We start from the raw sequence: 27,345 nt of genomic DNA, 5'->3' as shown, positions 1-27,345 counted from the left end.
GGGAGTGTGTGGCTCAGATTCGCTTGGTTGCACAGCTGAATAATAGCATTTAGCACTGTGAAAATTAAACTGATTCAATAGCCAGGTGCTTTGTTTTTGCAAAACTCGGGGTGACTGGATTCTCCCGCACCTTGTAACATATTCAAAAATACTGCCAGTCCCAAGGCCCTCGTGAATAATCACTGGCTGTAGATGCCATGTTGCCGCACGGATGAGTGCATCTTTACAGCTTGTAGCATTCTTCAAAGACAAATTCAGTGACAAATTCAAATTTAGGACTATGGTGATAACAGCAGTCGCCTACACACACTAGAGCTGATTTACACATTGACCCTGAGGGCTCATCAAGCTGCCACAGATTTTTCATATATCCGCCCCCAGTGCACTGCCCTCTGTGGAACATATACAAACAGTGTTCAATAACAAGAGAACACACAGAGATCCTGCAGAGTCTAATGGCTATTTCTGAGGGAATATGTAAATATGTCCAAAGATTACCACATCTTTGTCATCTAATCTGACTGCATTTGGATCAATATGAAATCTCTCGTCTGCATAATCCTCAATCCATATCAGTACACAATGCCTCCTGATGACATAGGAATAGAGGCTATTAACAATTCTAAATCGACAAAGTACCTGCCACCCACATGAACTACACAAACATGGCCGTGTTAGGACTTTGAATAGAAAAATCCAGAAACAGCTTCATGTGTCACTCACATGTCCAGTAAGCTTTGTATAAGTGGGATGTTGGCAGGGTGTCACCTGGACTAAACACTCCCTGTTTGAGCACCAGCATTCAGTGAGCCGGAGTGTCGTAAACACTACAGCTGATTAATTATTTGCTTCACAGCAATGTTGACAGTACAGTTGATCAAATGGACCAGAGAGGGCTTGAACAATGAGCAACAGTCCCTTTTCTTTATCGGAGTTTACCTTCCCTTTGTTCTTCCAGGAGCAGATCTATTTTTAAAGCCAGGTATTTGTTTACCCAGGCTTTTCATTAGCCCATGGCATTTCTTCACTGTAAACAGTGCAGCACCATAAATCACCAGCTATGCTTGTTTCCACCAACGCCATTTAATTTAGTTCTGCTTAATTTGGTTGGCTAATTGCATGCATATTCAAAACAAGCTGGAAGATTGCGATGTTTATGCCACGCATTATGAGCAGAGCTCGGAACACAAAACCAGCCTCCTCTGAAGACATGTTTGTTCCATCGGCACCCAAATCATTACAGATAACAACTGTGTAATGCTCAGGGGGAAGTGAAATGCCACCTCATAATTCTCTGCATACTGTATCCATCACATTATACGGTCCGAATCTCTTTCAGAGCGCAGATCTGTTTTGAAAGACCATGCGTTTGTATCAAAAATGAAAGTGGCACAGAAAATGGGTGATGGAGATGAGATGACAGCTAGGCCTTTTCCTTGCTCTTCTGCAAAGAAAGAGAAGGGAGAGATGGGTGAGTGACGGCTGGCCAGCAGAAGCTTCCAGGGGGGGCTTGCTGGCAATGCGCTGCTTCTATACTCTGTGAGGGAGGTTTACAGTGCTGTTGTGTGGGGCCAATGTGTGTGAGTGAAGATAACACCCGTGGCAGCGCCCAGAGAAAGATGGCAGGACACATTTGAGGCTCATGAAAGAGGGCTGTCAGGAAGGTTATCAGCGGGGTGTTGCAGCAGAGGCCAGGAGGATGAGACAGAGCTGCGGAGTGACAGACAGCATTGGGGGAAACTGGATCATCCAAGCGGAGAGAGACAGAACCATGGCACCAACAACACAGCTGGCTTTAACCCTGGTGCAAATAGTCAGTGCAGGACTGTAACTGAATCAATTATTTATTTTAGGACATTAGACATGAGCCTCAGATTTCTGGGTCGTTAAGCCCATGAAGATTCATTAAAAAACCATAAAGCTACCCAAGACCTGAGGGAGCAAGCGACAGCACCTTCTCTTATCTCCTGTGTTAAATGCATTGTCCCCCGCTGGCCAGGAGCCAAATGAAAGGAGTTACTAGCAGGTATAACAGAGGGCAAGGAGATTAAGTAACAATGGCTCTCGATCCCATTCCTGCTGTGACGAGGTTCAGATTTCCGACGGCGGCGTGTCCATGTCTGGGTGGGTGAGTGAGTGAGCGTGCCACATGCATAACCAAAGCACGTGGGCTTAAACTGATGGACATTCGAGCACACTTTCTCTTGCCCTCACATGCAGGCTTCTTCATGTGGTCAAATTCTCATGTGTCTTCCTCACTCTTCACCTTCAGGCTCATCCATCACCCACTCAGCAGCCAGGAGGGAGGTGGAAAAGAGGCTGTGGCAAGTGTGTGTGTTCGTTCAGGGAGGGGCAGGGGGGGCAACAGCGAGGATGAGTGATTAACCAAACCGCAAGTACACAGCCTCCCAGCACCCTAACAAGGCAGGGAATTTACATTCCATTGCATACCTGTCAGGAGATAGCCCAAAAGTGAATAATAACACCAGGCCGAGTATTCAGAAGAGGTGAGCATGCAGGCAGTGATAGGGACAGCTGAGGAGAAAGGGCTGTAGCCGGGAGCATTAGTCTGCTCTCCTTCCCCTATCATTAATGAAGACAAATAGTCTTATATGCAGATTGCATTATTGCGTTATACCAGGGAGGGAGGGCATAGGCAGCATTTGGCACTTACTTAATCCCTTTTCTTTTTACACCCACTCCACGCTTTAGTAAGGTTGTGCATCTTTTTTTCATTATCTGTTAATACTTTGTTTGCAGACACTTTCATTTCCCACATAATTGTTGGAATATAAACTGTGAAGGTTTTGATGTGAAAAGGAAAGTGCCTCTTGAAAACCAAACAGTGAACAGTATCATTAGTCAATGATATTACACAGCCATAAAGTCTTTCAACAACTATAGAAACATCACTGAAGAAAATTGCTCTTTAGAAACAGCACATGGGGCTATAGTTAGTGTGACTTTAAAACAGGTCCTTTGACTCAAGAGGTGCTTGAATCAGGCCTGAAATTGCAACCGGATAACATCTGTAATTGTTGATTGAATTGCTGAGATCTCGGGGGAATGACAACATCAACACACCAGTCAAGTTGGGCAAATAACACGAGCAGTCGGACAAACACACAAGTTGTTAACAAATCTCCTGTTCAAACATGTTATCTACAATATAATAATGTTATCATCGATTATGTAGAACAACTGCAGTAGGCCATTGTTAAATCACAAAATAAACATGCAAAATATATGGATACTTACAGCATGCAGGCTGGAAAGTATAAGATTTACATTTAGTTTCTCTTTCAAATTGGATGGTTTAGATAAAATGGCTAAACCTTCTGCCAATAAAAAATAAGACCTTTTAAAAACTATATATATATACATATAAAATAGATACATATCTATCCATTTTCTGATTTATTTCTAGTTTCACATCTCCATGCAAAATTCCCAGATTCTTCCCCATAGTATAGTGACTACTTTTAGACTACTAAAGAGGGCCCCAACAACTAAAAAAGTTCAGAAAAGGTATCTCTAAAAATGGCCCTGCTGTGAGAAACCAAAATATCTAGTTTCAGGATCAACTAAAGCAAGTAAAATATAAGCTAAGACTCTTAACCAACCCTGAAATCCAAGCCCAATCTGGATCCCACAGCTACTAGAGCAAACATGTCCAGACGTCTCATGCTCTTACAGTAAGCCCATGACTTTTTGACTCTAGTCTACAATTTCATAAACCGCACATAACCCTACTTTGAGTATGGATGCAAGACAATATACTGCCACTGTGAGACGTGAAAATGAAATTTATTGTCAGAAAATGAAAATGAAAATTATTGTCAGTACCAGTAGTGTTATGAAAACAGCTGTTGAGCCAGATGTTTAAGATGGGGATCTCCAGGACAAGATCAGGGTAACTGGGCAAAATGTGATGAGGTACTCTAAGCTGACTCTTAAAACAGTCTCATGATGGATGACACAGGAGTGACTTGTGAAGTAGGAATTATGGGATTGTCAGCAGTCCAAAAAAACTGGCTTACAAGTGGCCTTATACTCTAAGGCAATATATAATTTCTTGACACTGGAGGTAAGCTGGTTGCAGAGATCAGAGCCTTGGGTGCAAGCACATAAGCTCAAACCTTAAAAGGTGGAAAACTTTCTCTAAGCCTCTTGATGTCTGGATCCAAGGCCGCCCTACACTGACACCTGCAAAAGCAACAAGCCTGTGCTGACAAGGCTTGTCCCAGAGATGTCTTTTCTCATCTTTGTTCCTTTTTCTGTCTTCCAAATAGTGGGGAATTATTACCGCCTGAATTAAACATAACACAAAATGACGACGTGCAATAAATCAAAGTCCTTTTTTGTCTTTCTTCTTTGAAAGACACTAAAGACTTATCTCTCCAATTCCCAGCCAACACTTTGATGTCCAATGGAAATTAAATTAATCATCATCAATAGAGGGACACAGGCTGTAAAGGGGGATGTGAAAGAGGGATGTGTTGGTAAATAGTGCCCTAAACAAACTCTTCTGAGTGCTGCTTGACAGAAAAATAATGAGGGAGAGAGGGAAAGTGATTAAGAATGCAGCATCCCTTATTTAACTAATCACTGGCAGAGGCAGAACAGCGTGACTCCTATGAAGGCCTCGGTGCCTAGAATACACAGAAGTAAACAAGAAAAAGGGATTAAGTGACAAAAGTAGGAAAACATTGAAAGATGATGTATGAATAAATAGAAAAATGATACATATAGTGTATACATACAATTTGATTTGAGCCTGCCCAAACACGACCAAGCTCTCTGAAAAACACAACTGCTGCCACAATGCAATGCAATGAATCATCCATCATGTCATTTAATCTGTTAATAAGTGTTAAAATCTTCTAAGCAAGCCAAAAATCCTTTTACATATTGAGAAGTGATACTATCTTTGAGTGAGGAGGTAGGTGGTGCAGAGTGGTACTCTCATCACCTGCAGGTATGCACCAAATGATCTCTTGAGCCTCTTATTCTTCTTCCACAAATGAGATTCATGAGCTTGCTACCACTTAAAGCCACATAAGGGACTTAACGCACATTTAAACATGTTACATATCACAGTTAAGTCCACTTCAGCATCATCTCTGTCTCTCTCTGCTCTACTGCTGCGTCTGTTATTATGGCTCACCACTCGCTGTGCTATTCTGACGGTTTTAGATAGTCATGTTAACATCTACAAACAGGCCAGCTGGAAATTATAGGATTAAATTTGATGCACTTATTTTTTTTACAATGTCATCAGGGAAGATTTACCAAGGCTCATCCATCGATGTGGAATAACTGACTGACTGACTGTATCTGTCAGCTCGCAGAATTTTTGTTTGAGACATTGCACAAAAATTAGATCCACCTCCAGGTCTCTAAAGCAGCACCAAGTGAGCCCATTAGCACTACTGCCAGCAATACACTACACCATAAGGGATTAATTGCTCTCTCAATCTTTGTATTGTAATCAATTTTGCTTTATTGAAATGCCATGTAATGCTATGCAGCCTTCCCAAAGCACACAGATGGGACATGACAGATGAATGAAATATCTAGAAATAATAATAAAGGTATTAAAAAAAAGTTAAATGATGAAAACATACTTGTGCATTATTTTCATTTAGCGTCTCGCTCTGTGAGATTTTTATTTACACTTCTATAAAGCTCAATTACTCTTCCAAGTGTAAAAAACAAATTACAAATTCAGCAACTCATTTCCCCCAACTGTACAGCACAATGAGCCTTCAGACCATGCATATTTTTATTGGCTGTAATCAAAAAAGAAATGGCTCATCCATTGAATAATTTACCCAATCTGATGTTGTCATGTACATACACTTTCTGAATCTTAAACCGAATACATACATAAAAAAAAGTGTGATTAGTGCACCTAAGCTAAAATCTGATGAAACATGGTAATTTAGATGTTTGTTATTGTTAACATTTCTAAGGTTCATGCCTTGAATGCAATGTTCACTATGTAACTGGGAAAGCACCTCTATTGGAGCTGGGCTCTTTGTGTTTATTGGTTGACAGGTGTGTTTGTTTGTGTCTTTTTATGTAGAATGGAAACAGGAGTACAGAAGTACAGAAGACATCACTTAAACATCAGTCAGCCCTAGGTTTGTGCAGAGAAAATATCCCAAGATGAAAATACACTATTTCATTTTTTTTTTCTAAATGTGTTGTTAATTATTATCTTTTCACAGCACCCTTAAAGGTGGGGGAAAATATACAAATTCACTCACTTAAACCCATCACCCCTTCCTCTAAGCACCAAGAAGTGCTTACTGCTCTTATAGCACTTGTTAAACTCGTGTTCACTGACAGGCTGATTTGAGGAGAATTTCCACAGTGGCTGCGCCACTTTTAGTCCACTTCAAGCACTAGGCAATCACACCAGTAGCATCCTGATAATGTCATTCGAATCAACGAAGTGTTAAAAGTGAGGTGTTTTGCAGTTGAAGTAGGTGACCTTTTCTCAATCTACTTTTAGATTTTATTTTAAGACAATGACAATTTAGAGCTGTTCATTTTAATTTTACTGTTAATCAAATCCTACAGGAGCCAGTAAACCTGCAGAACATGTAAGCAACATCAATTTTGATGGCATATTCAACCTAGGTGCAGTAAGTAAGTAAGAAATAAACCCCAAACTGTCAGGTTCAGTGCAACCCAGAGGGTTCAGGCATCACTGTCATAGTTCTAACATGAATATATACAGACAGACAAGAGACACTCCCCAGCCCCGTCTCCACTGGTACCTGTGAGGGATTTAGAGGTGCAGTCCTTCCTTCTGTGGGGACCTGATCCAGTGCCACTTACAGAGCCCTCGTAGCTAATGCAGTCATAACAAAGCAGAGCTGTTCAAGGATGAAAAAGAAAAAAAATATAAAGAGAAAAGGCGCGATGAAATATAGATTCAAGGGTTGCGGATTTTCAGTTAAAAGGCGTGGCATTTTTTAATTTTTATTTATTTTTATTTTTTTTAAATTTGGGGTGCATATTTATATTCCAAAGCCGTATTCTTTCCAGGAACAGCCCTGTTTGATGTTATGGCTGTGTTAGCCATGCTGAAGCCCTAAAAACACAGTGACTAACCTGCACCTACATGCACCTGCACAACCAATCATGCCCCCACCCCCTGAGCAGCACAGACATCAACTGAGTTTAAACAGACAGCAGTTGGATGAAAACAGCACGCAGTATACTGGACACCTGCAAATGAACTTAGCGGGTGCTTTAACAGAGGGGGAAAAAAAAGGGAGTATTAACAGAGTTAAAAGCAGCAGCAGCAGAACCCTCAAACCTGAGAGAAGCCATAATCAAATTTGTTAGAGCTGGAAAAACAGACACCTGGATTAGTAAAGCAGAAAAGAAACAGTTTCAGATTTAATTGTGTTAAAAGCTTGACATTTAAATAAGGCAACCCTTACTGAAAAGCAGTCATTGCTAAACTGAATTTGAACATAAGCAGATTAACTGTCTGAGAGCTTTTGACATCATAACTAACATTATGCAACAGGTAGAGCTGAAAGATTTTAGCATTTTTATGTATGTGTAGTTTCATTTCAATTAGGATGAAGAAAGCTTGTTTTCAGTCTGTTTCAAGAAGAGGTGTACTTCTAAAAGAATTATGTAAGAAAAGAGTACAGCAGGTAATCTGTATTTTTTCCTCCAATATCCTTTTATTCTTTGCTATTCTAGCTTCTTCTCCTTGTGTTATATACTATAATATGCTGATGGTTATCTAGTCACCTTGACTGGGTATAATAAAGTTCAGCCTGCCGTCTCTATGGTACTGGCACTGGTTGTCGTACCTGCAAACGCTTTGGAAATCCTCTCCTTTTTCCACTCCCAGGGCTGGTCGTACTCCTCGGGGGGTCGCTCGTCATCCTGGGGCAGTCGGCTTTCTCGTGGGCAGCGCGAGCGCTCAGGGTCCGAGTCGCCGCCATTCTCGGCCGGCTCGTACGGCGTGTCGTACAGGGGCAGCTGCCTCACCGGTCCTTCCTTAGGCCCTCGTCCAGAAGATCGTATTTCTGTAAACAAGGAAAAAGACTGGTCATTACTGCTAGGTCCCTGAAATAAAACTTTACCGATGAAAATGGCTCAGCAGGGAAGAACACTGTCAGCATATGAGAAATAAGTATTTATGACCGTAGATGCACTTACAAGACACTAAAGCAACACATTTTGTAAAGCCTGACTTGCACATTTCTTGTATGTATGATGAATGTGAGAAGATATTTCAACTGATTTGACTGGGAGACAAAATAGCCTTGTAGTCACAGTTTCAGCTACGTGTCTTCTTGTTATTATATAACTGAATCACAGCCATAACAAACAACATCACCTTGCAGGCTTAAGAGTTGAATTTACTCCGAAAGCAGCTATGAGCCCAGCAAGTCTCTCAGTTTTTATGGCTGGTATTTTTTTTTAGCATTGCAGAATAAATGCACAATGAGCCAAAGTGAGAAATAAAGTCAAAGAATGTACGAAATTGATAAAAATGATGTTTTTAAGTCGTAAATTGTCCGATGAAGCAGTTCAAAAGTTGCCCAGTGTTGTTCAGCTTTAATGAAAAAGTGAACTTGACCCGGAACCTCAACTTTGCTATACAGTAGCTCCATACATCTCAGTCAAACTGTCGCCTAAATGAACACTAACCAAGAGTAAGCCAGGAACCCAAGCAAGTCTTAATGATGGCATAAGATGGCTACAGATGTTGTGATCATGGGGACTGTCCACAACATTAATGTATTCTGGGCATTCTCTCTCTCTTGTCCTCATTTTAAATCTCAAGTGTAAATCCCCCAACCAGCAGTAGTCTGGAGGCAGAATTGTGCATGCTGATGGGAGGTGTGAACAGTAAGGCAAGGGCCTCTCACATGAAGAGAATCGTGGTGACAGTTTTTTGTTGCTGAACTGATGAGAGACAGGGGAAAGGGATGAGAGAGTTGAAATAAGGGGAGAAGGGGTGGTTGAGAGGCAGAGCACCTGCAAAAGCACAATGAGTAAGCTCCCTGAGCACGGCAAAAAATCACACAACAGTTCTGAACAGCCTTGCCCCGGGCTGCATATCCCTGCTCTGTCAGAACAGAGGTGGAGAGAAAGAACCAATTTCCTCTCTCACCTTCTTCCCTCTATCTTTTCCCCCTCAAAACTATGAACTCAACATTTAGTGTCTCTATCAAACCAGTGGCAGAAGAGTGCACATTTACACGTTAGTAGAATGATTATTTTCTTCAAATTAAGATCTCCCACTCCCTTATTTTGGTAACATACAGTATGAACTAAACTCAAAGTCTAAAACCCTAATTCCAGTCACTAAATACTATTATGTTCATTACGACCAAATATGACAATAAACTATTAGAAAAAAAACAAACAAACAATATACTGAAAAATTTCATGGTAAACTGTGTGATTGTCATCAAGATTTGTTGCTCTGGTGTTGAACTGGCTGGCAGACAGACCAACTAACCATTGACCTACATCATCATACTTAAGCAGTCAAATTTCTCAATATGGACAATTTTCACACAAGTTTTATAACCTCAGATGGAGAGAGGAGATTTCCTCTACAGTAAAAAATAAAAATGAAAATAAAAATGTCCAACTCAACAGCTTGGAGTACAACCTCTCAAAGGCAGCTACTTTGCAGCATGTGCCACTCATCCAAAGATGGCGAGCGAGAGAGCACTTACGGTGCCAGAAAAGAAATCGCTGGACCAGAAAGCTAGTACTCTGTCAATATGGTGGGGATTTTATCTATCATAGTGGTAGGGCAAAAACAAATGAGGGCATAATGGCATCTGTTGTGAAACCTTCACATGCTGCAGAAAGGGACCTGCGTGTTTTGTTCTGTGATGCAACCAGATAATACCTGCACACCAGTTTCTCCGTTTTTTAAAAACATTCCCAGCTCTCTGGTTTGTCCGTAGATGGAGCTGTGTCCATACTTTCTGTGACATAACGATTTATCCAGCAGTTTTTTTTCTAGACACTTCTCCTAAAGGATGCTGCAGAAGGAAATATTAAAATCAGATTTTAAAATTCTTTCAAAATTGCATTTCTGAGGAATACAGAATAACTCGCTGCTGCTTTATCATGTTACCATTTCAACACATTGCCTGAATGTGACTCTTTTTCTTTAAATGTTACATATAATGTTTATAATCTTGAATCTGATATATTCATGATTTTGTGTTTCTTCAACATTGTAAATCTACTTAACACCAGCAGAGCTAAGCTAGAATGCATGCAAACCCTTTTTTCCCTCCATGTGGAAGGTGAAACAGACCTGACTCCTAATGAAGCATCGTGCCCTTGAGAACTCTCCTCTTCTCCCCTTTCCTCCTCCCCCTCCTCCCCTCTTCAATCTCCCTCTACTCATATGAAGTTGTTAGCAGCCTGCACCCTTCCTCCTGGGCCACATGAAGCTGTTAGCGGCCAGCACCACCATAGAGTAATGCAATGTGAAGAGAATGAAATATTATGCCACACTACTGCATAATTGCCTCTTAGCCCAAGGGAGCTCTTGCGGAAAAATGAGCAATGCGTTGAGCCTAATGGAGCTACCCGCCGCTGGTGGTAGAGGTGGAGGGGTGGACTGAGGTGAGGCTGCCAGGTCCCGTATCTCAGCGTAATCCCGCATTAGTCAAATTCACACTCTTTGATCTTAGCAGTTAAAAGACTTGGTATTACGAGATCCTGCCGTGATTGGATCCTACCTCCCCCGCAGAAGAACAAATAGCTCTGGAAGAGGGTGAAAGACGCAAAGTGAGGCTGCCATACGGGGTAAACGGGAGAGGGGGGAGTATTATTGGTGAGGTGGTGAGTAAATCTTGTGGGAAGAACCCTTTAATTGGAGGCACGCTGCCTTCGATAAACTGCTGCGGTAGATTAAGACTACCTGCTAGCTCCCAAGAATGAGGCCTTGTGTGAGGAGATAGGAGTCTTGTTGATCCCCCCCTTCCCTCCCTCCCACTGTTCTGAATTCTTTCTTCCTTCTAACGTCCCTTCCTTCCTTGTTTCCTTCCATCCTTCCCTCTTTTCTTTCTGTCAGCTCCTGTTGAGGCATGCTTGGTAAAGTGGGTGGGGACACATCCGTCTAGGCAAATTACAGTGATTGGCATGACAGCACGGTTACATGTTGCTACACAGCTGCAGTCTATCTTCCGCCTTTGACCTCTACCCTCTGTTTAGGGTGAGAGGTCAGGCACCACACCCTCCCTTGATGTACCTCGTACCTCCCCTTCCCCGGATGTCAGAGTTCCTGTCCAGATGCTGCACTTCCTCTCTTTTGCCTTTTGCTCCTTGCCTTCTTGGCCTTTGCAACCCCTACATTCATGCCCCCAAAGAAGTTTGCAAAATCTGATTTATTTTCCCAATTTTTCATTCATGTATTTCATAAGCACCAGCAAGAAAGACATGTGATGCTGCTAAAAATAATGGGCTGTTCCTCCAAAGTTCTGAGTGCTTCAAGTATTTTAAGCAACAATTAAACTTCTACAGTGTGCTGCTCTCAACAGGGTTTCAACAGCCATGTAGCAGCGGTAGCAGCACTGACCACAACCATCTGTTTAGTGCCACTAAAAAAGATGAGTGCGGGGACAGCAGAGCATACTGCTGAGAACCAAACAGCTGCATTCGAGCTAAGAACCATTTCTCCCTAATGAGAAAAGACATAGATAGTGGCTGTCATAAAACCTCAACTGTAAAGCACGAGTCCGTTGAATGTCGGTTTCCACATGTGAGTGAAAAATCAGAAGCAATGAGGAGACACGTTAAGCTTTGAAACGAGTGACAGATCCAGTCTTTGTTATCGTCTTTCTCTCTGGTTCACAAACAGGAGAGATTAATCCTATGGGAGAGAGAGGAATATACTTCTTGCAATAAATCCAGGGAGGCTCCTGTTCCACTTACTACAGGAGGAGCCCTCTGGGCAAATTACCATGGCAGTGCAAGGGCAGGAAGAGAGCTCTGGATTAAATCAAAAAACATTAACTCCAACCAACCTGGCAGCCGCATCCTGCTGCACATAAAGGACTGACCAGGCCATCTCACCCTCATCATCCAGACCACTCCTTATTCCTCCTCCTGCTCAATTACTGCCAACCAGTAAAAGTGATTGCATTTGCGAGAAAGTAGCAAACAACTGCATAACTGTGCTTTTATTGCTTAAAGCTTCTAATATGTTAAGGAAAAACACATTTATCTGTCTCTCTGGTTGACTGCCACCCACCCACACTCCCACTGAGCCAGAGACTTTGCTGCTGCGAAGCTCTTGCAGGGGCACAGTGAATATCTGGATTTGATTGAGGGGATCTCTTGTGCACTAGTGAAGGATTAAATGCAATTGACTTTACACCCCAGGAAAACAATGGCCAGAAAATACATGGGCTTCAAGGATTTGCTCCGCCTGCTCCACCAACAGAGTCACTTTTGAAGAAATCTTGAACCTTATTATTTCAGCTAGATTAGTTATTAACAAGGAGGATCTCTGCAGTGAAATAGGTAACTGAATATACATTACACAGACAAAAAGATAAATCACACTGTAGATCCTTTATGATTCACACACAGGTCTGATTTACATAGCCTCTGCAGAAAGGCTTGTATGCAGCAGTGAGATATTTATGTAGCTTTGATTTCATTCTGTTTGATTGCCCAGTTCTGCGAACAGCAAACAGTGTCGATCTAAAGGAACCAGTCAGGGATTTTAGCCATATAACGGGCCACCCACAGGTATTGTGTGTCAATCAAAGAGCTGGCTGACAAGTGAAGGTGTTTGCTCCTTGACCTGTGGCGGCCTGCTACCGAGTGTCATTCCGCTTCCATGAGTGGAGCTGAGGCGAGGCTTTCGCCGCCAACTGTTCCCCACAGACCTCTGGGAGAATAGTTGTGATAAGCAAAGACAAAACAACCCTGTCGGCTTTGTGCTCACATATTGCTCCAATTCTGATTTCATTTTCATGTCTCATAGTGTCTTCAAGAAACAAAAGCGGCATAGACAAAAGGAATAAATTAGCATGTGCACTTCTGCTGTATGTCTTTTCTACAGCCTGCACAATGTCAACATTTTTTACTTGATTTGATATTTAGAGACAATGTGTAAAGTGTCTGCAATCAAGACTTTTCCAGTCATGCTCCGGTCTATCTGTGAACATGACAGGTTCGTCCATTTGCAAGGAGGACGTGCGTCTGGGCTTGTGTGTCTGTGCGCTGCTGCGTCTCCATCAGCCTCCCGCAGACAGAACAAAAGCAGCAATGCCGTTTGTTCTCTCCGTCTCCTTCTTCCTCCTCCTGGCTCACACTGTGCCAAGCTTGTGGTGGGTACACTCTGAGGCCTCTGCCTGCCTGTCACACACATATATATATACTTTCGGGATGCCTGGAAGCCAAAGCTGAGACAAAGTCTATTCCTGCTTTGGCCCAGAGAGAAGAGTATTTTGGGTCTTGCTACACTATTTTTGGTTTGTGCTTTCTTATAAATGCCTTTTCTGCCAGGAGCCATACTTCTCGACAGACAAATGACACATAGTGAGTGGCGCTTTTGGGCAGACTCAAAGAGCTGGGTCGCCTCAGTGAGCTAATCTTAGGAAATTTATCTAAATGGTATTTCTAACAAGCCACAAATGTTCATTCATTTGTTCATGGACATAATGTAGAAACAGAGAACCAAGAACATTAAAGAAGAGTTAAGCACTGTGTAACCAGTCACATGTAATATCCTAGTGAAGGCATGCCTGTGTGGGTGTGTGCACTCGTGTATGTGTAAATTTGCTGTCCCCCCAGATGGCCTGAGGGAATAGAAGCTGAAGAGTGTCTTCCACAACACGCTGACATGTATATGGATTCATTCCCTTTCGGGAGCAGGAGAGTAAGCCTAAAGAGAAAACATACACAAAGCAGAAAACAAGAAGTAGGTGGGTGATGACGGAAGTAAGCCAGACATAGTAACAGAGACAGAGAGAGAGGAAGATAGGTTAGCGTCAGAGGGAGACAGAGGGGATGGATCAAAAAAGAAAGAGACAAAGAGCAACAGCGAGTGAATAGAGAAAGGGAGGGGGAAAATATGAAAATTAGAGACAGGCTAGGTGATGCAAGTTTGTCACAGAGGGAGAAATAAACAAAGAGACTGCGACAGGAAGTCGAGGAGAGTGATGGGAAGAGAGAGTGGGAGACACAGACACAAGGAGATAGTGGAGAGAATAATAATATGCACAGCAGTGAAAAGCTTTCCATATCCAGCAGCTAATGAACACAAATCACTTTTAAGGCTCACTATAGATGGAAAAAAACTATAACTTATTAGGTTCAATATCAAGAGACCACTGCTGTTACGTGCAGTATACTTGTATTAAATGAGAGGGAGCTTTCCAACTTACTTAACTGAAATCCATCCAACAGTCGTCAAGATATTTCAGTCTGGACCTTAAGTGTTGGGCCGATCTGCAGACCATGAGACAGACAGTGCTATCTCTAGAGCCATGGTTTAAAACAGAAGCTGAATTCAACCTTTCAGAAACAACATGAGGTCAAGCCCTGAACACAGACAAGCTGAAGACGGAATCGAGTTTCCTGTTATCACTGAAAGAATAGCTAATTAACAAAGTCTGGAGTCTAGTAATGAGTAATTAACTAGATTTGCTGTTTAACATGGGATGATGTAACACAGTTGAGGGACTCCCTGTGATTTGATCCTGCCTCACTGTGTTACACTGGCAATGCCTCACCTATGTAAATGCCTGTCCACTGCAGGGCCACTGCATGGACGGTGCCATTGATCCTATGTGGGGCGCGATTGCAATTATAGCTCGTTAGGACTGAGGTGAAAGCTCATTAACAAAAGATGAATTGGGACAGCGGCTTGGAAAGGTGCCCGTCTACCTACATGAATCACAGAATAGCCCTCACAGCTAACTCATGCAGCTCCGCAGTGAACAAACAAAAAGACGAGCGGTAGATCAGCATACTGACAAGGCGACAGCGAGTACAGATGTGATTAGTCATTTTGCCGTTGCCGTCGATTGCACTGCAGTAATAGAAATTCCATTTGGACGACGGTCAAACACACAGAAGCTGGAATCTTTTCTCGACACACAGTGAGGAGGACTTAATGTGAAGCAGTGACAGGCTGCTTGGCTGACGCTGTTGGATGCAGAGGGGCCCACAGCCTTGTGGGAGTGGAGCTATTTTTCTGCAGGCTGCGGTTCTGAGCTGTGCTTGCTCTGTGGCTATTGTTCCTGAGCTGAGATAAGACTGGCGGTGGATTAGAGGAGAGTGCACCCAGAGTTCAGGTTGTGTATGGCTGCTGGAAGGGGAAGACAGCATGGGGATGGGATTGGTTCTGGGAAGTGAACTGGGAAGAAGGAGAGGAGATAAACAGAGAGAAGCAAGGAGAGGAGAGGAGAGGAAAGATGAGTTGGCCATGAGTGCCTCTTGTCATGATGCCTAATCTGCCTGTGTGGTCGCAGAGGAGGGGGGACAAAGGGGTCTGATGACACGCGGATGTGGCTGTGATGAATAGTCACTTCATGCCCCCACCCCAAGGGGGGTCAATAGCCCATTAATGGTGATAGGCCTGCAGCAACAGTCAGCAAAGACACACTCGCACCCCCACCACCTCGCTGCCTCAACCTTCAACCAGTTCACATTCCCCTAGGGGATGTCAAGACTGTTCATTCTACTCTTTTCTGCTGGAAAGAGAAGAGAGTTGAGAAAGAGATGATAAGAGAGAGAAAAGTCCTATTTGTGGCACAGGGGAAGTCTTGTAACACAGGCCTTGATATAATACAGACACAGGTCAGACAGGGGTCATACATGTGATTCACAGCTACACAACTATAGGCATTTATATTTCAGCTTTTAGAACGCCTGAGCAAGCCATGTCTTGGTATCTTGTTTAAGGATGTTTCTAAAACTGGACACTGTCAGTAGCTCTTAGTGGGTAACTTGAGTTCATCCTGATGCTTGGATCTCCAACCATTTTTTCCTCAACAACCATCAGCAAAGCTCAGCCCTCAAACAAAGCCAAGCATACACAGCTGTACACTTAAATAGGCGCCTTGCTGCGAGTGGGAAGAATTTCATACTTTTAAGTCTTCCTCCCCCTTTTTTTCTCGATGTTTTTCCTTATTGTGCGATAATCCGATAATCTCTCCCTGCAGCACAACAATGCAGAGAGAAGCCGCTGCCGAGAAATCTGAGGGAAATTAAGTTCTATCACCTCCACGCTGAGCGGAGATGACAGTCACTGTACTCTCCTTGGGCTGTCTCTCATTAGTGGAGATGGATGCACGCTGAAACGCTGACATATTTTACTCACAAACTGGGTTACAAACAGAGGACAGAAGACAATTTTTTCTTGTGGCAATGTTACACAAGTTGAACTTTGTATGACCTCAGTTTTACTATTAGTAATATGCCGGCAAGATTAAACTGCAGCGGCTTTTACAAATACACCCCATGAGCACTTAAAAAATAAAGCATAATGCCACTCTTACTATTCCTGAACTTCAAAGTCGAAGCTCATTATGAGCCACATCAAGCATAAAATGAGGAGGAAACTGAAGCAAATTAGAAAAATATAGTGTAACTACTTCAACAGAGAAGCATAAATATTCATTATGTCAAAAAAAAGAAGCTGTTGCTTCTTTTGGCTAGAAGGGAGAGAGATAGGGAGACGCTGGAACGCTTGGTATTGATTTGTTCCCTTTATCCGAGATGGCTACTTCTGCTGGAGCAGCATTGTGACCTGTTTACCAATCCTTCCAGTCCGGAGGACGTGCATGTCCTCTGGGAAACGTGCATTAGCAGGGCTCTGGCAATGCAAATAGTTACACAGCAGTGACCTCAGACTCTCTCTATGTGCGTGCTGTTTTGACCTTCACATGAATGCCGCCTCCTGGTAGGTGCTCCCCACATGACTAGGATATGAGGAGAGGGTAAATACAGTAAGGGTGGATTACCATGGTAAGCTGCTAACACTGTTTACATGACTGTATGTGATCTAACCTCCGTCACCTGGCATTTGAGCGAATAAAACACAACATGAACGCCAACAGATTAAACAATGGGAAACACTAATGGGCTTTTGTACAAAAGGAGAGGTTAAGCCTCAACTGGATGTTTTGCAAAGGTGTTGTTAGGTCAGTGAACACTGAGAGAATTCTGTGAGTAGCCCCAGCACATCTAGGTTATAATGCAAAAATCTGCCGACCATTATTTGAAAGAAGTTAGCATTTACTTTTATAAAATATGATATTAAACTTTAAAGTTTAATTTAATTTAATTTAATTAGAAGGCAACTCATGTCCTTAGCTCATAAAATTATTGAATTTCTGCAGACTGAATTATCTTTATGGAATTACAAATATAGCGAATGATGTGTATTTTGCCAAAATGAATATAAAGCATTTTTAAAAATGAACTTACAAAATCTGAGGGCAGCAACAATTTATAACTTAATCAGTCGGGCATTTCTCTGGTGTTGAATCATTTCTTTTCAGTTGGCCAGAACACAGCATGTAGCTTACTGCTGAATTTTATTCAGCTTGTGCTTCTATAAAAAGCAGAAAAAATGAAGCCAGACAAATGGCCCTATTTCTGACATCCAATGCACTCAGTCCAACTATCAGATATGAGACTCTGCAATTAGCCACAGCCTAATTAAAACCTACTGTACAAGTGTCTGGCTACAGCTTGAGGCTGTATTGTTGTTTACTCCAGCTTAGCTTTTGTTCACACATGTGCACTTGGCAAAAAAAAACAGAACTAAATATGAAATCCTTGTTCATAATGATAAATATAATAAGCTTCACCCCTCTACTGCTCTGTCTAAACACTGTCTGTCCACTCTGGTCTCTGTCGCAGTGTATCTGTACCCAGTGAACAGCACAGGACTACAATTCTGCAGTGCTACTGTGTGTGTGTGTGTGTCTGTCCTCTTCAGCTTCCATTAGATCAGACATCAGAGAGCCCAGAGAGAAGCTTCTGGAGTCCCAGTCAGACCTCTCAGCTCTGTCCAACCTGATTCACTCTGACAGGTCAGACGGACCAGTGCAGAGTGGGGCACATGAAATATGATCTAGCTATAATGTCACAACTTAACAAAGAAAACTGAGATAAGCAGACATAATGTAAAGGCCATTATATGTTCTGACAGATGCAAGCAAACGTGTATCGCCTTTTGTCTTTGCTTTTACCATCTGTTTGAACAGACAAACAGAGAATAGAAAAAGTCTTATGTACTCCCACAGCTTCTCCTCATTTTCATCTGTGTTTTACCCACATGCCAACCAGTTGGCACAAATATGCTATCCAAGCTACACACAGGTGCAATTGAGTGTAGACCTGTCCACATACAGTACAGATTGGAGGAACAAACACAGAGCAGCAGATGGTCATTTGCATTATTTTCTTCTGCACCATTGTTGCTCCGAAGACATGGCAGGTATGCAAAACCTTATCTTTTTGGATGAGCTGGATTTTTAGCATCTTTCAGAAGTAGGCTACACAGTGTTGAAATGAGATGTGTTTTCTGCTTTATATTGCTGACAAAAATATCAACATCTAGTGGATGTAACTAAAAATTATGTGAAAAAAAAGCTTCAGCATATTGTTTTTTATGATTAAATCCTGCCCATGATGATTATTCTGTCTCATTTGTTTGCAGGTCGTAAACCTGTCCAAAACACTGGAGCAAGCATGTGACAGAAATGTACTGAATTTTGTTTTTTATTAAAATCTTTTCTGTTTTAATAAAATCTGAAAAAGTTTGTCATTACATTGTCTTCACATTGACATTTCATTAGTCTCATAAGCCATTTGATTGATTTGTCACGCAGTATCAAAATCTAAATTCTAGATCCCTTGTTGGCATTTCAGTCAATATTTGACACACTGCATGGGATGATGCATAATTTTTTACAAGGGATGCATTTCTGGAATTTCATTAGTTCCTCACATGGCTCACTGTTAATCAAAGGCTTTTAAAATTCATGGGAAAGGCTTACATATCAGTACTGCGGAGCACCTGCCCCTGAGGAGTAAACAAGACAAAACGCAACACAGAAAAAGAGGGGATGTCATTTTGGTTGAAAAGACAGGAATACATTTTAGTACTGTTGTGAATTTATGTTGTTTGGCTGACTGAGGCTGATTTACTGGTAAACTACTTAACAGTGATATGTGCTTATGGTGACATACAACAAATACACACACACAAAAAAACATAACACGAATCCTGCAAACAATATGAGTGCACTGCGACAACACGTAACAAAACATCAGTTTAGTGTCTTTCCAAGTGAAGTTCCTAATACAAATCTTCTTCAAATTTGCTTTATTCACACTCCACAAAAAAGCTGTCCCATAAAAGGTGAGCTCATTTTCCTTAATGAGTCAAACACACAACAAAAACTCCAGAAGACTGAACAATGCATGCAAATCGACCCCGAGGGTGCACTGTGGAAAATGAGCTCTTGTAAACAAAACTGATTACCCACAGAAAAACAAGCTGCAATGTAAACCTTGACTAAACTAGTTCTATCGCTGGCTAATGAGCAAATCCTTCAACACCTCCTGCAGTACTGCCATTCCTACATAGGATATTACACAGAGTAGTTCATATACTGCAGGAGTGAGACTGGTTTAGGGCCTGCTGATTGATGGCGTGTGGGAATTAGTGTTAAAGATTTTTGGCTTATACCTTAGTGACCTCAGGTTAAAGTACTGCTATGCCAATAAAAGCTTGTAATGGAAAAGTCACTGGCATTAGCATATTTAATTTTGAAGGCTTGCTTCTGCAAATATGATATATCTGCAGCAGAAGTCTGATATCTGTCTTTTTTTCAACACAGCTACTGTGTTCTCAACCATTTACACTGTTTGTTTTGGATAACATATTATATAATTGTAATGTAAAGTTCTTGCTCTTGTGTAATAGTTCCTTCTTCCTTTTATTTTCATAGAACATGGTTAAATATTAAAGTCAATACTACTCATGTCTTACACCAATAAATCGGATCAACCTCATCATATTTTTATAATGACTTGAAAAAAATCTCAATCCTGCCAAAAAAAAAAAAAAAAGTGGCATAAGAAGGACAAACATGGCTGCCTTCATTAGTGCTCACAGCTTTCACAGGATTATACAGTAATAATACTATGTCAGTGTATGCCGTGCCAGGCCCCATGCCTGAGTTTTATGATGGCTCTTTGTTGGCTGGGCCCCAGACATGTGGCTGCAGCGTGCCACGTGGGCTCCTCCACCAACCTCACAAGCAGCAACGGCAGCACCGCTAGTCTCGTGGGGAAACTCTGCCAAACATCCATCAGCGCGCTGCTGACTTTTATAGCCCAAGTCCCAAAAAATACCACTAATGAAACTACGGCTTTGAGAGTGTTCTCTGCCAGCACAGTATTTTGGAAAAAGCAGTGTCACTATTGCAGAATAGTTATTAACATCTGACTGGAATCGGGTTTGGGAGTTGCAGTTGTGGTGATGTCCCATATAGAGCATCTTTGCGCCCAGCAGTTAAAAGTCAACGGCAATCCCGTAAAAACACTCAGGCCAATAAAAATGGATGATGCTGAGTGAGTAATCTTCCCCTCATCCCTTTCCCGGATCCAATAACGTGCTGCTGCCATTGTGGAAAAAAAAAGGAGCTTGATAAGAGTGCCAAGCTATGGATCACACCACTGACGTAGCAGAAGAAGTTAATGTCATAATACAAGTCAGGAGAAGTGCTTGTGTCATTAACTCTTGACCATGCTCTGACAAAATGTATGGATGTGTTAGGAAATCTATTCTTTGAATACTTTAAAAGCCAGAGAGAAAAACTGGCTAGTGAAGGTGATTGAAAGAGGACAAACAATTAACCTTTTTTTTATTATTATGGCTGAAAGGAAGAGAGGGAGCCATTGCAGGCGGTGAACATGCAGTAGTGATGTGCCCAACTAGGTTTCATTCTCCCACTGCATCCGCTCTTTCCCTCAGGAGTGCAATCATCCTCGATGCGGTTTGGCCGCTTCCTTCAACCCCAGCAGGAATGCCTACTCCATTGCCAAGATCCCTTTCACAAAATGTGAATGCAAGCAAAACACAAAGAGTCCAACAGTTGAGCAGGATGGAGCTCATTCTGTCGCGAGGGCAGCGAGCGTGTTATCACAGGGTTACGAGCAGCTGCCGAGCGCGTTTCGTAAAGGAATGCCAGTGTTGATCTAAGCCATCTCCCTCTATACGTCATGCTACTGGGAAGGAATGGCACACCGCTCATTTTCTACTATAATTATTCACATGCGCAAACATACGCGTACACACAAAGAGATACACACATACTAAAAACTCCACCTTGTAGAATAAAACCATCCATTACTGAGGTCTAAAATACCAGGCCCGGGCCTCACGAGGCTGCATATCTGCTGTTAGCCTGGAATTCAGTCTGCGAGAGAACCAGCAAATGGAAGGCTTCAGGATTCCTCTCCTCCTCCAGCAGTGTGGGCGACTGCACCAGTCTATGTTAAAGAAAGGTCAGCTGGAATACACACAAATACAGTACAAGGCGTGTAGTTACATGCACACATTGGAGGGCACATGTAATTGGCACAAATACATACACAATACATGAGGTGCATACTAGGGGCTGACAACCACACGCACGCCAATGGACGTACGTCACGCCACCTCAATAACACCCCCCCACCACCACCACCCCCCTTTCACAATGTACCAAGGGTGGGCTGACAAGACCCATCCCGCTCAGAGCTGCTAACACATTCTTGCACCTGCTGCCTCCCTCCCGACTGCTGCTCATCCGCTCTCTTCAGGGAGCACACACACACACACACACACACACACACACACACACACACACACTGGATTCCACACCGGTGAGGTGGCTGAATGTCGAACAGTCATAATCTCTCTGCTATGCGCAGTTGTGCTGTTAACCTCTGACAAGTGTAATTCTAACTCGGGTTCTCTGTTTTCTCCGATGAATAAAACATATTTTTTGCTGAGAAGGAGTCTCTAAGGGACTGACAGGAAATTAGGCAGATGAAGAAATGTTAGCGGGGGGGGGGGGGGGCAATTTCTGCCAACTCTGGTAGAGCGTAAGAGACTTTTGATTTATGCTGAGTGGGAGTTGGGAGTCTATACTGTGTGTCTGCTTGGCTATATGTGTCTGTCTGTGTGTGTGTGTGTGAAATGTGAAACAGACACAGGCAGAAAGACAAACTGACAAACACGAAGGCAGAATGTTCCAGCAGTGTACGAGACGGCCTACTGAACATACAGAGAAGACAGAGGCTCCAGTCCTGTGGGTGTGGAGATGAAAGACCGAAAAAGTCTGACTTCTTGCACTTCCTGCTGAGACATAGGAAGCTACCAGAATCCTGTCAGGAACAGGAGGGGCCAACTTCTTCTGGCTCAGATTCTCCAGAACTTGTCACTCTTTCCCTCACACACTAGAAGCCAAAGAAAATAACAAGTTCCTTTGGTGTCACCATCGCCTGTTTCTGTGCGTGCACTGTGATCGTTCCAGGAGGAAAACAGTATGATTCATCACTTAGGACGCTTGTTTGCTGAGAGGCTGTTCTCTGCTAATTCTTCTAAATCATAGCAAGGCAGACAGGAATAATGTCAGAGGCGTCTTATCACCATGCTCTCTGTGTGCTGACATTTTCTACTGCTGTTGTGTAAATTCTTGTGGACACACTGTGGAGGATGTGGCACCAGCAAACACATTCTCCGCTGGCTAAGTGATGGCTGACCTTTCCGCTGGCAGTATGCGAAACAGGGAGCTCAGGCTCACGAGTGAGTCCTGATAGGACACAAGGAGTGGAGTAGCGGCAGATGCAGCTAAAAAAAAAAAATATTGACGACTCCAAGAACTCATGAATAAAAACATGAAGGAATGAAATAGATGATGCGGTTGTTGTGGATCAGGGGGATTATTCCATCATCAACGGTTTTGTTCCCTTGAAATGGTTACATTTGAATGGCTGTCTGCTTGCATTAGCAGGCTTCATTAATAACATTCATTAGCCATTCAGGGTCTATTTGAACAGAGCACAGAGAATCTACAGCCTCCCCTGGCTCCAGTCCTGATACACTTACATGGACCGTGTAATGCCTGCAGGACAATTCAATTAGGAAAGAGGCATTTGATCACTATTAAGACTTAAGACTCACGTCCTAAAAGCGTAATTTATCACCATCAAGGTCTATTGTATGACAATGGTAGATTAGGTGTCCTGAACATTTTCTGAAAGGTGACACATGGCTTCCCAGAACTGTTAGGGGAAAATGAGATTAGCCTTGTATGTGTCTCTTCTAAAAATGGAGCCCAGCAGAACTAATGACACCACTAGCTTGTTTTTATTGTTTTTCCTACAATAGATTCTCATTTGAACATGGGCCATTTGTTGGCCCTCTCCTCGTAATTACACAGCTTCTTGTAGCGAGGAAGCATAGGGAGATGGAATCAATCAAAATAAACCCCTCTGAAGAGTTCACTTTAAATCATCCACAAATCAAGGCCATGAACAACCTTCACCTCAAACAAGAAAAAAAGAAGCATTGTGTTGAAACGAAACCACTCCGAGACGTGTTTGTGCTGACTGAGATTCTGCCAAGTGGGAGAAGAATGAACAAGAGCTGACAGTGAAAAAATGAGAAAGAAAGGGAACGGAGGGAAGGTGAGGATGCCAGGAAGTGAGGCAGGGCGAGTGTGTGAGCGGCCCACGGTGCCAGCTGACCCACTGTTGGCAGGTCTGGCTGCTTGGGCCCTCTGTTGCTCTCCAACAGTGCCCAGGCACAGAGGGGATTCCTAGGTAATTTGTCCGCTTGTTTGGATAATCCACCATCTGCGGCAATGCGAAACGCCTCAGGCCCGTCCACAAGCCTTCATGCTGGACCCAAATGTTAAACATATGGGGCAAGCAAAAATGGAGTCCAAGTTCCTCTGAGGGCACAGAAATTGCAAAACAGGACGCTGTTGGGAAGCTATGGTTAGATGCAATGACTCTCCAAAAATGTCTTTGTACAAACAGAGGAAGCTTTGGGTTGTGCTTTTTTTGTTATTCCCATAACATCTCAAGTATTTGAAGCTGTCTGTAAATTCAGTTTGACTTGAATTAATGGTGGCACGATATATTGGTCATTTTATCAGCATCAGTATCTTTTCTGAGGACTGAAAGATTTCTTTTTTTAACTTGAGGCAATAGTGTGATAGTCAGCATTTTACAGGGTATGGATCCACCTGCTGCAGAAACATTGTCTTTGGAATTATTATGCCCAGACAAATGTAAGGAAATTAAAAGATCTAGTTAAGTGCAACAATCCAAACACTAGGGAGTGTTTATTCAACATCTCCATTTGCACCAAACACCACCGTTGACGTGTAATAGGTAAGGTCCACAAGTGGAAGACAGACTCATAACTATGATAGGTGAAAAATTCACCTGTCTGCAAAAATATCAATACTGTGCAGCTTATAAGGGCCAAAAAAATCAACAGCAAGATCCACTAGTGCTGTCTTTTGCATATTCTCAACCTAAATTGCATTTTGTACACACTGTGTTATTTGTAACACACTGCACCCAGTACATTAGTTATCTTGTTTGCTAGCAATACATAAAGATGTGTACTCGGGACTCAATATGAAGATTGCTTTCTCCAGAGCTTATCTCACCAACATGCAGTTATTCATTCATGTACTACTAATTTCACAGTCTGCTGAAGTGATGATTAAAAATGTTTAGTATGAGGAGAAAAATTTAACAGGTGCTCAGTGGCCAGCTGATGACAATCACGCTGATGGATTTCCTGTTACAGAAGGCAGGACCGGCCGCCAGCGTCAGCAGTGGAATGGTCATCTTTTGTTTCCCTTCAGCGATATCATCGTCACCTTCGGTCTTACGTAACATGTCCTCTCTTATCGGACTCAAACTGACCTGGCGCCTTTCTAGCATGAACAAGATTGATTGAATCTGTGATGCTCAAGTGACACCAATGAAAGCCACAGAAAGCACCTTTGTGAATGTGCAAGGCAATTGCAGGATGTCAAAACATCGGGTGGGAGCTGAGTGATGTGCTGCAACTGTCAGTGTTAAATTCTTTTGACTCACATCTTCTCCATTAATACTGTAGATTCGATCATTCTGCCCAGCAGTTCCTCCAACAGTGGACAATTAACAGACAGACTGTCTCTTCACTACACTCAGTTGGATCAAAGACCATCCTGATCCTCTGATGTAAAACAGCTCCGTGCTTTGCTTCCTTTGAAAGGGAATAGAGCTCACTTGAGAATGAATGAATCATATTCAAATATAGTCTGTCAAACAGGTCTGTACCACCCACATGAGCACGAAAGAAATGATATTTGCAGAAGTGAATGATAGCAGAGGATACTCAAATGTCATGGAAAACCCATCTCAGACAGGTTTGCCATCCTGTCAAGAATTATTACTTTCAATTTCCTGGTTGTTTATAGGGACAGGAAACAGAGCTTTATCTTTTACATTACTGGGTTTTTCAAATGACCTTTAAGAAATATGAAAATTACTTTCCATATCCTTCCAGGGTCAGAGCAAGGATCAGGACAAAGACTGGATACTAAGAATGGTGATATTCCAAGCATTTTCTTGGATGCCAGAATTGGTGCCAAATACTTAATGTGGGTTAAAATCAAAAAATCATAAATATGCAAATATTCCCATGTGGTTGTGTGTGTGTGATATTAATACTGAGATGGTGCTTCAGACATCATTTCAGTTCACCAAAAATATCAAATGTATCAAAAGATGACGTGATGGAGAGTGCCACCATATAAATAATAAAAGCAAACTGAACAAGAATTATTCACAATTTCACACACCCATCTTCAGCTTAATACAGCTCAATGACTGTACCTCAGAACAGCAAAGAAAAGTGAACAGGTGAAATGACAGGAGAGGAATGGAGCAATGAGTGAGAGTTGGCAGAGAGAAATTCAGAGAGTGACTCACTTTGTTGCACGTCTAAGACTGTGCTTCACCCTATTCTTCTATTGTTTTCCCTTTGACAACAATGTATTGCGGCAACATCACAATAAGCTTTGAAGTGCTGTAAAATGACATAAAGAGTACTTTCATAGGAGGATATTTTGAGTCACTGGCCAGTGGTGTGACCAGATCTGGAGATGACTACTGAGGCTGTGAGGTGAATAATTTGGGTTGTGTTTTTTGGTTTGTAGCCTGGCTGCATGAGTGAGCCAATATTTTTAATTTATTTTGATTTATGGTCGCTTTAAACAAATGACTCATGGTAATCAAAGATGTCGTTTTCCCTTGAGTCATCAACACCTGCTGGTCTTACACCAAAAATATTCCCTGGAGGACACATCACTGTTTTAAATCATTTGGTAATTTACAATGGCTCTCTGCCGCTAGTTAGACAATCAAAGAAATACTGTGTGCTTCGAAAATAACTATCAAGTAGTCTTTCTCAGAGAAACAACCTTTTGTGTGTTATGTGATATGAAGATTCTTCTGCTATTTCTGATGAAATAATGATGTAAAAAGAAGATCGGATGTTCTACCAGCTACTTTTCCACAGAAAATGGTAAGTGTATGACATTTATATAGCACTTTTGCCTTAAGTGCTTTGTAGTTCGCCCCTCATTCACCAATTCAAACACATACACTCACAAACCAAAGGCAGCAAGCTAATCATTGGTCTAATCATTGGGAGCAACTGTGGTTCAAGGACAAATGTAAGAACAGTGTAATTTAAACAATTCACCACCTATTTTGGTTATGACCGGGCTAAAAGAAATGCTATGTGCAACAAGTACAGTGCATATATGACCACTGACCAAACAAGTAGATCGTGAATAGGTACTTCTTATGGACATTTTTGATATTGTTTTGCGATGACTACTACTGGATGTGTCGTTTCTGTAAAGGCCAGTCAGTGCAGCTTTTTGTCTAGTGTCCTTGACTACAGGGATTAGAAGATTAGTTCTTAAGTATTGTGATTGTGGCTTTACAAAAGAGTGTGAATTTTAACCTGTTAAATGGAAAACTGATAAGAGACAGGCGTCTGAGAAAACCAAACTGCATTCCCACATACCTAGCGTCTTCAGTGCTAGTTTCAGTGCTTTTTGTCTCTGTGTGTGTCAGAGAGGACACAGAGCACGATCCACGCCAGCTTCCTAAATATGTAATTTGACAAGCACATTACGCAAAGTTTTCAATGTTATCTGAATGACTGTTGTGCTTTTGAAGAGCGGGACTAGTTCATTTTCTCAACGCTTACCAGTGCAACTT

At 42.2% G+C, this 27,345-nt stretch overlaps 1 protein-coding gene across 6 annotated transcripts in view; it reads right to left on the bottom strand.

The window, feature by feature from the left end:
- Positions 1–27,345, bottom strand: part of zgc:158464 (uncharacterized protein LOC791139 homolog) — a 95,648-nt gene that overhangs the window by 19,927 nt on the left and 48,376 nt on the right. For 4 of the 6 annotated variants that reach the window (XM_018666787.2, XM_018666785.2, XM_018666786.2 and 1 more), the window contains exons 3-4: positions 7,845–8,063; positions 6,789–6,887 (exon numbers count right to left, since the gene is read on the bottom strand). In XM_018666787.2, the coding sequence (XP_018522303.1) occupies positions 6,789–6,887; positions 7,845–8,063 (318 nt within the window). The remainder of the gene's footprint in view (positions 1–6,788; positions 6,888–7,844; positions 8,064–27,345) is intronic. The other 2 variants (XM_018666788.2, XM_018666790.2) reach the window with 1 other exon arrangement.

The sequence above is a fragment of the Lates calcarifer genome, linkage group LG2, assembly GCF_001640805.2.
Source record: "Lates calcarifer isolate ASB-BC8 linkage group LG2, TLL_Latcal_v3, whole genome shotgun sequence".
Lineage (NCBI taxonomy): Eukaryota > Metazoa > Chordata > Actinopteri > Centropomidae > Lates > Lates calcarifer.
This window is presented reverse-complemented; position numbering and strand designations above follow the sequence as displayed.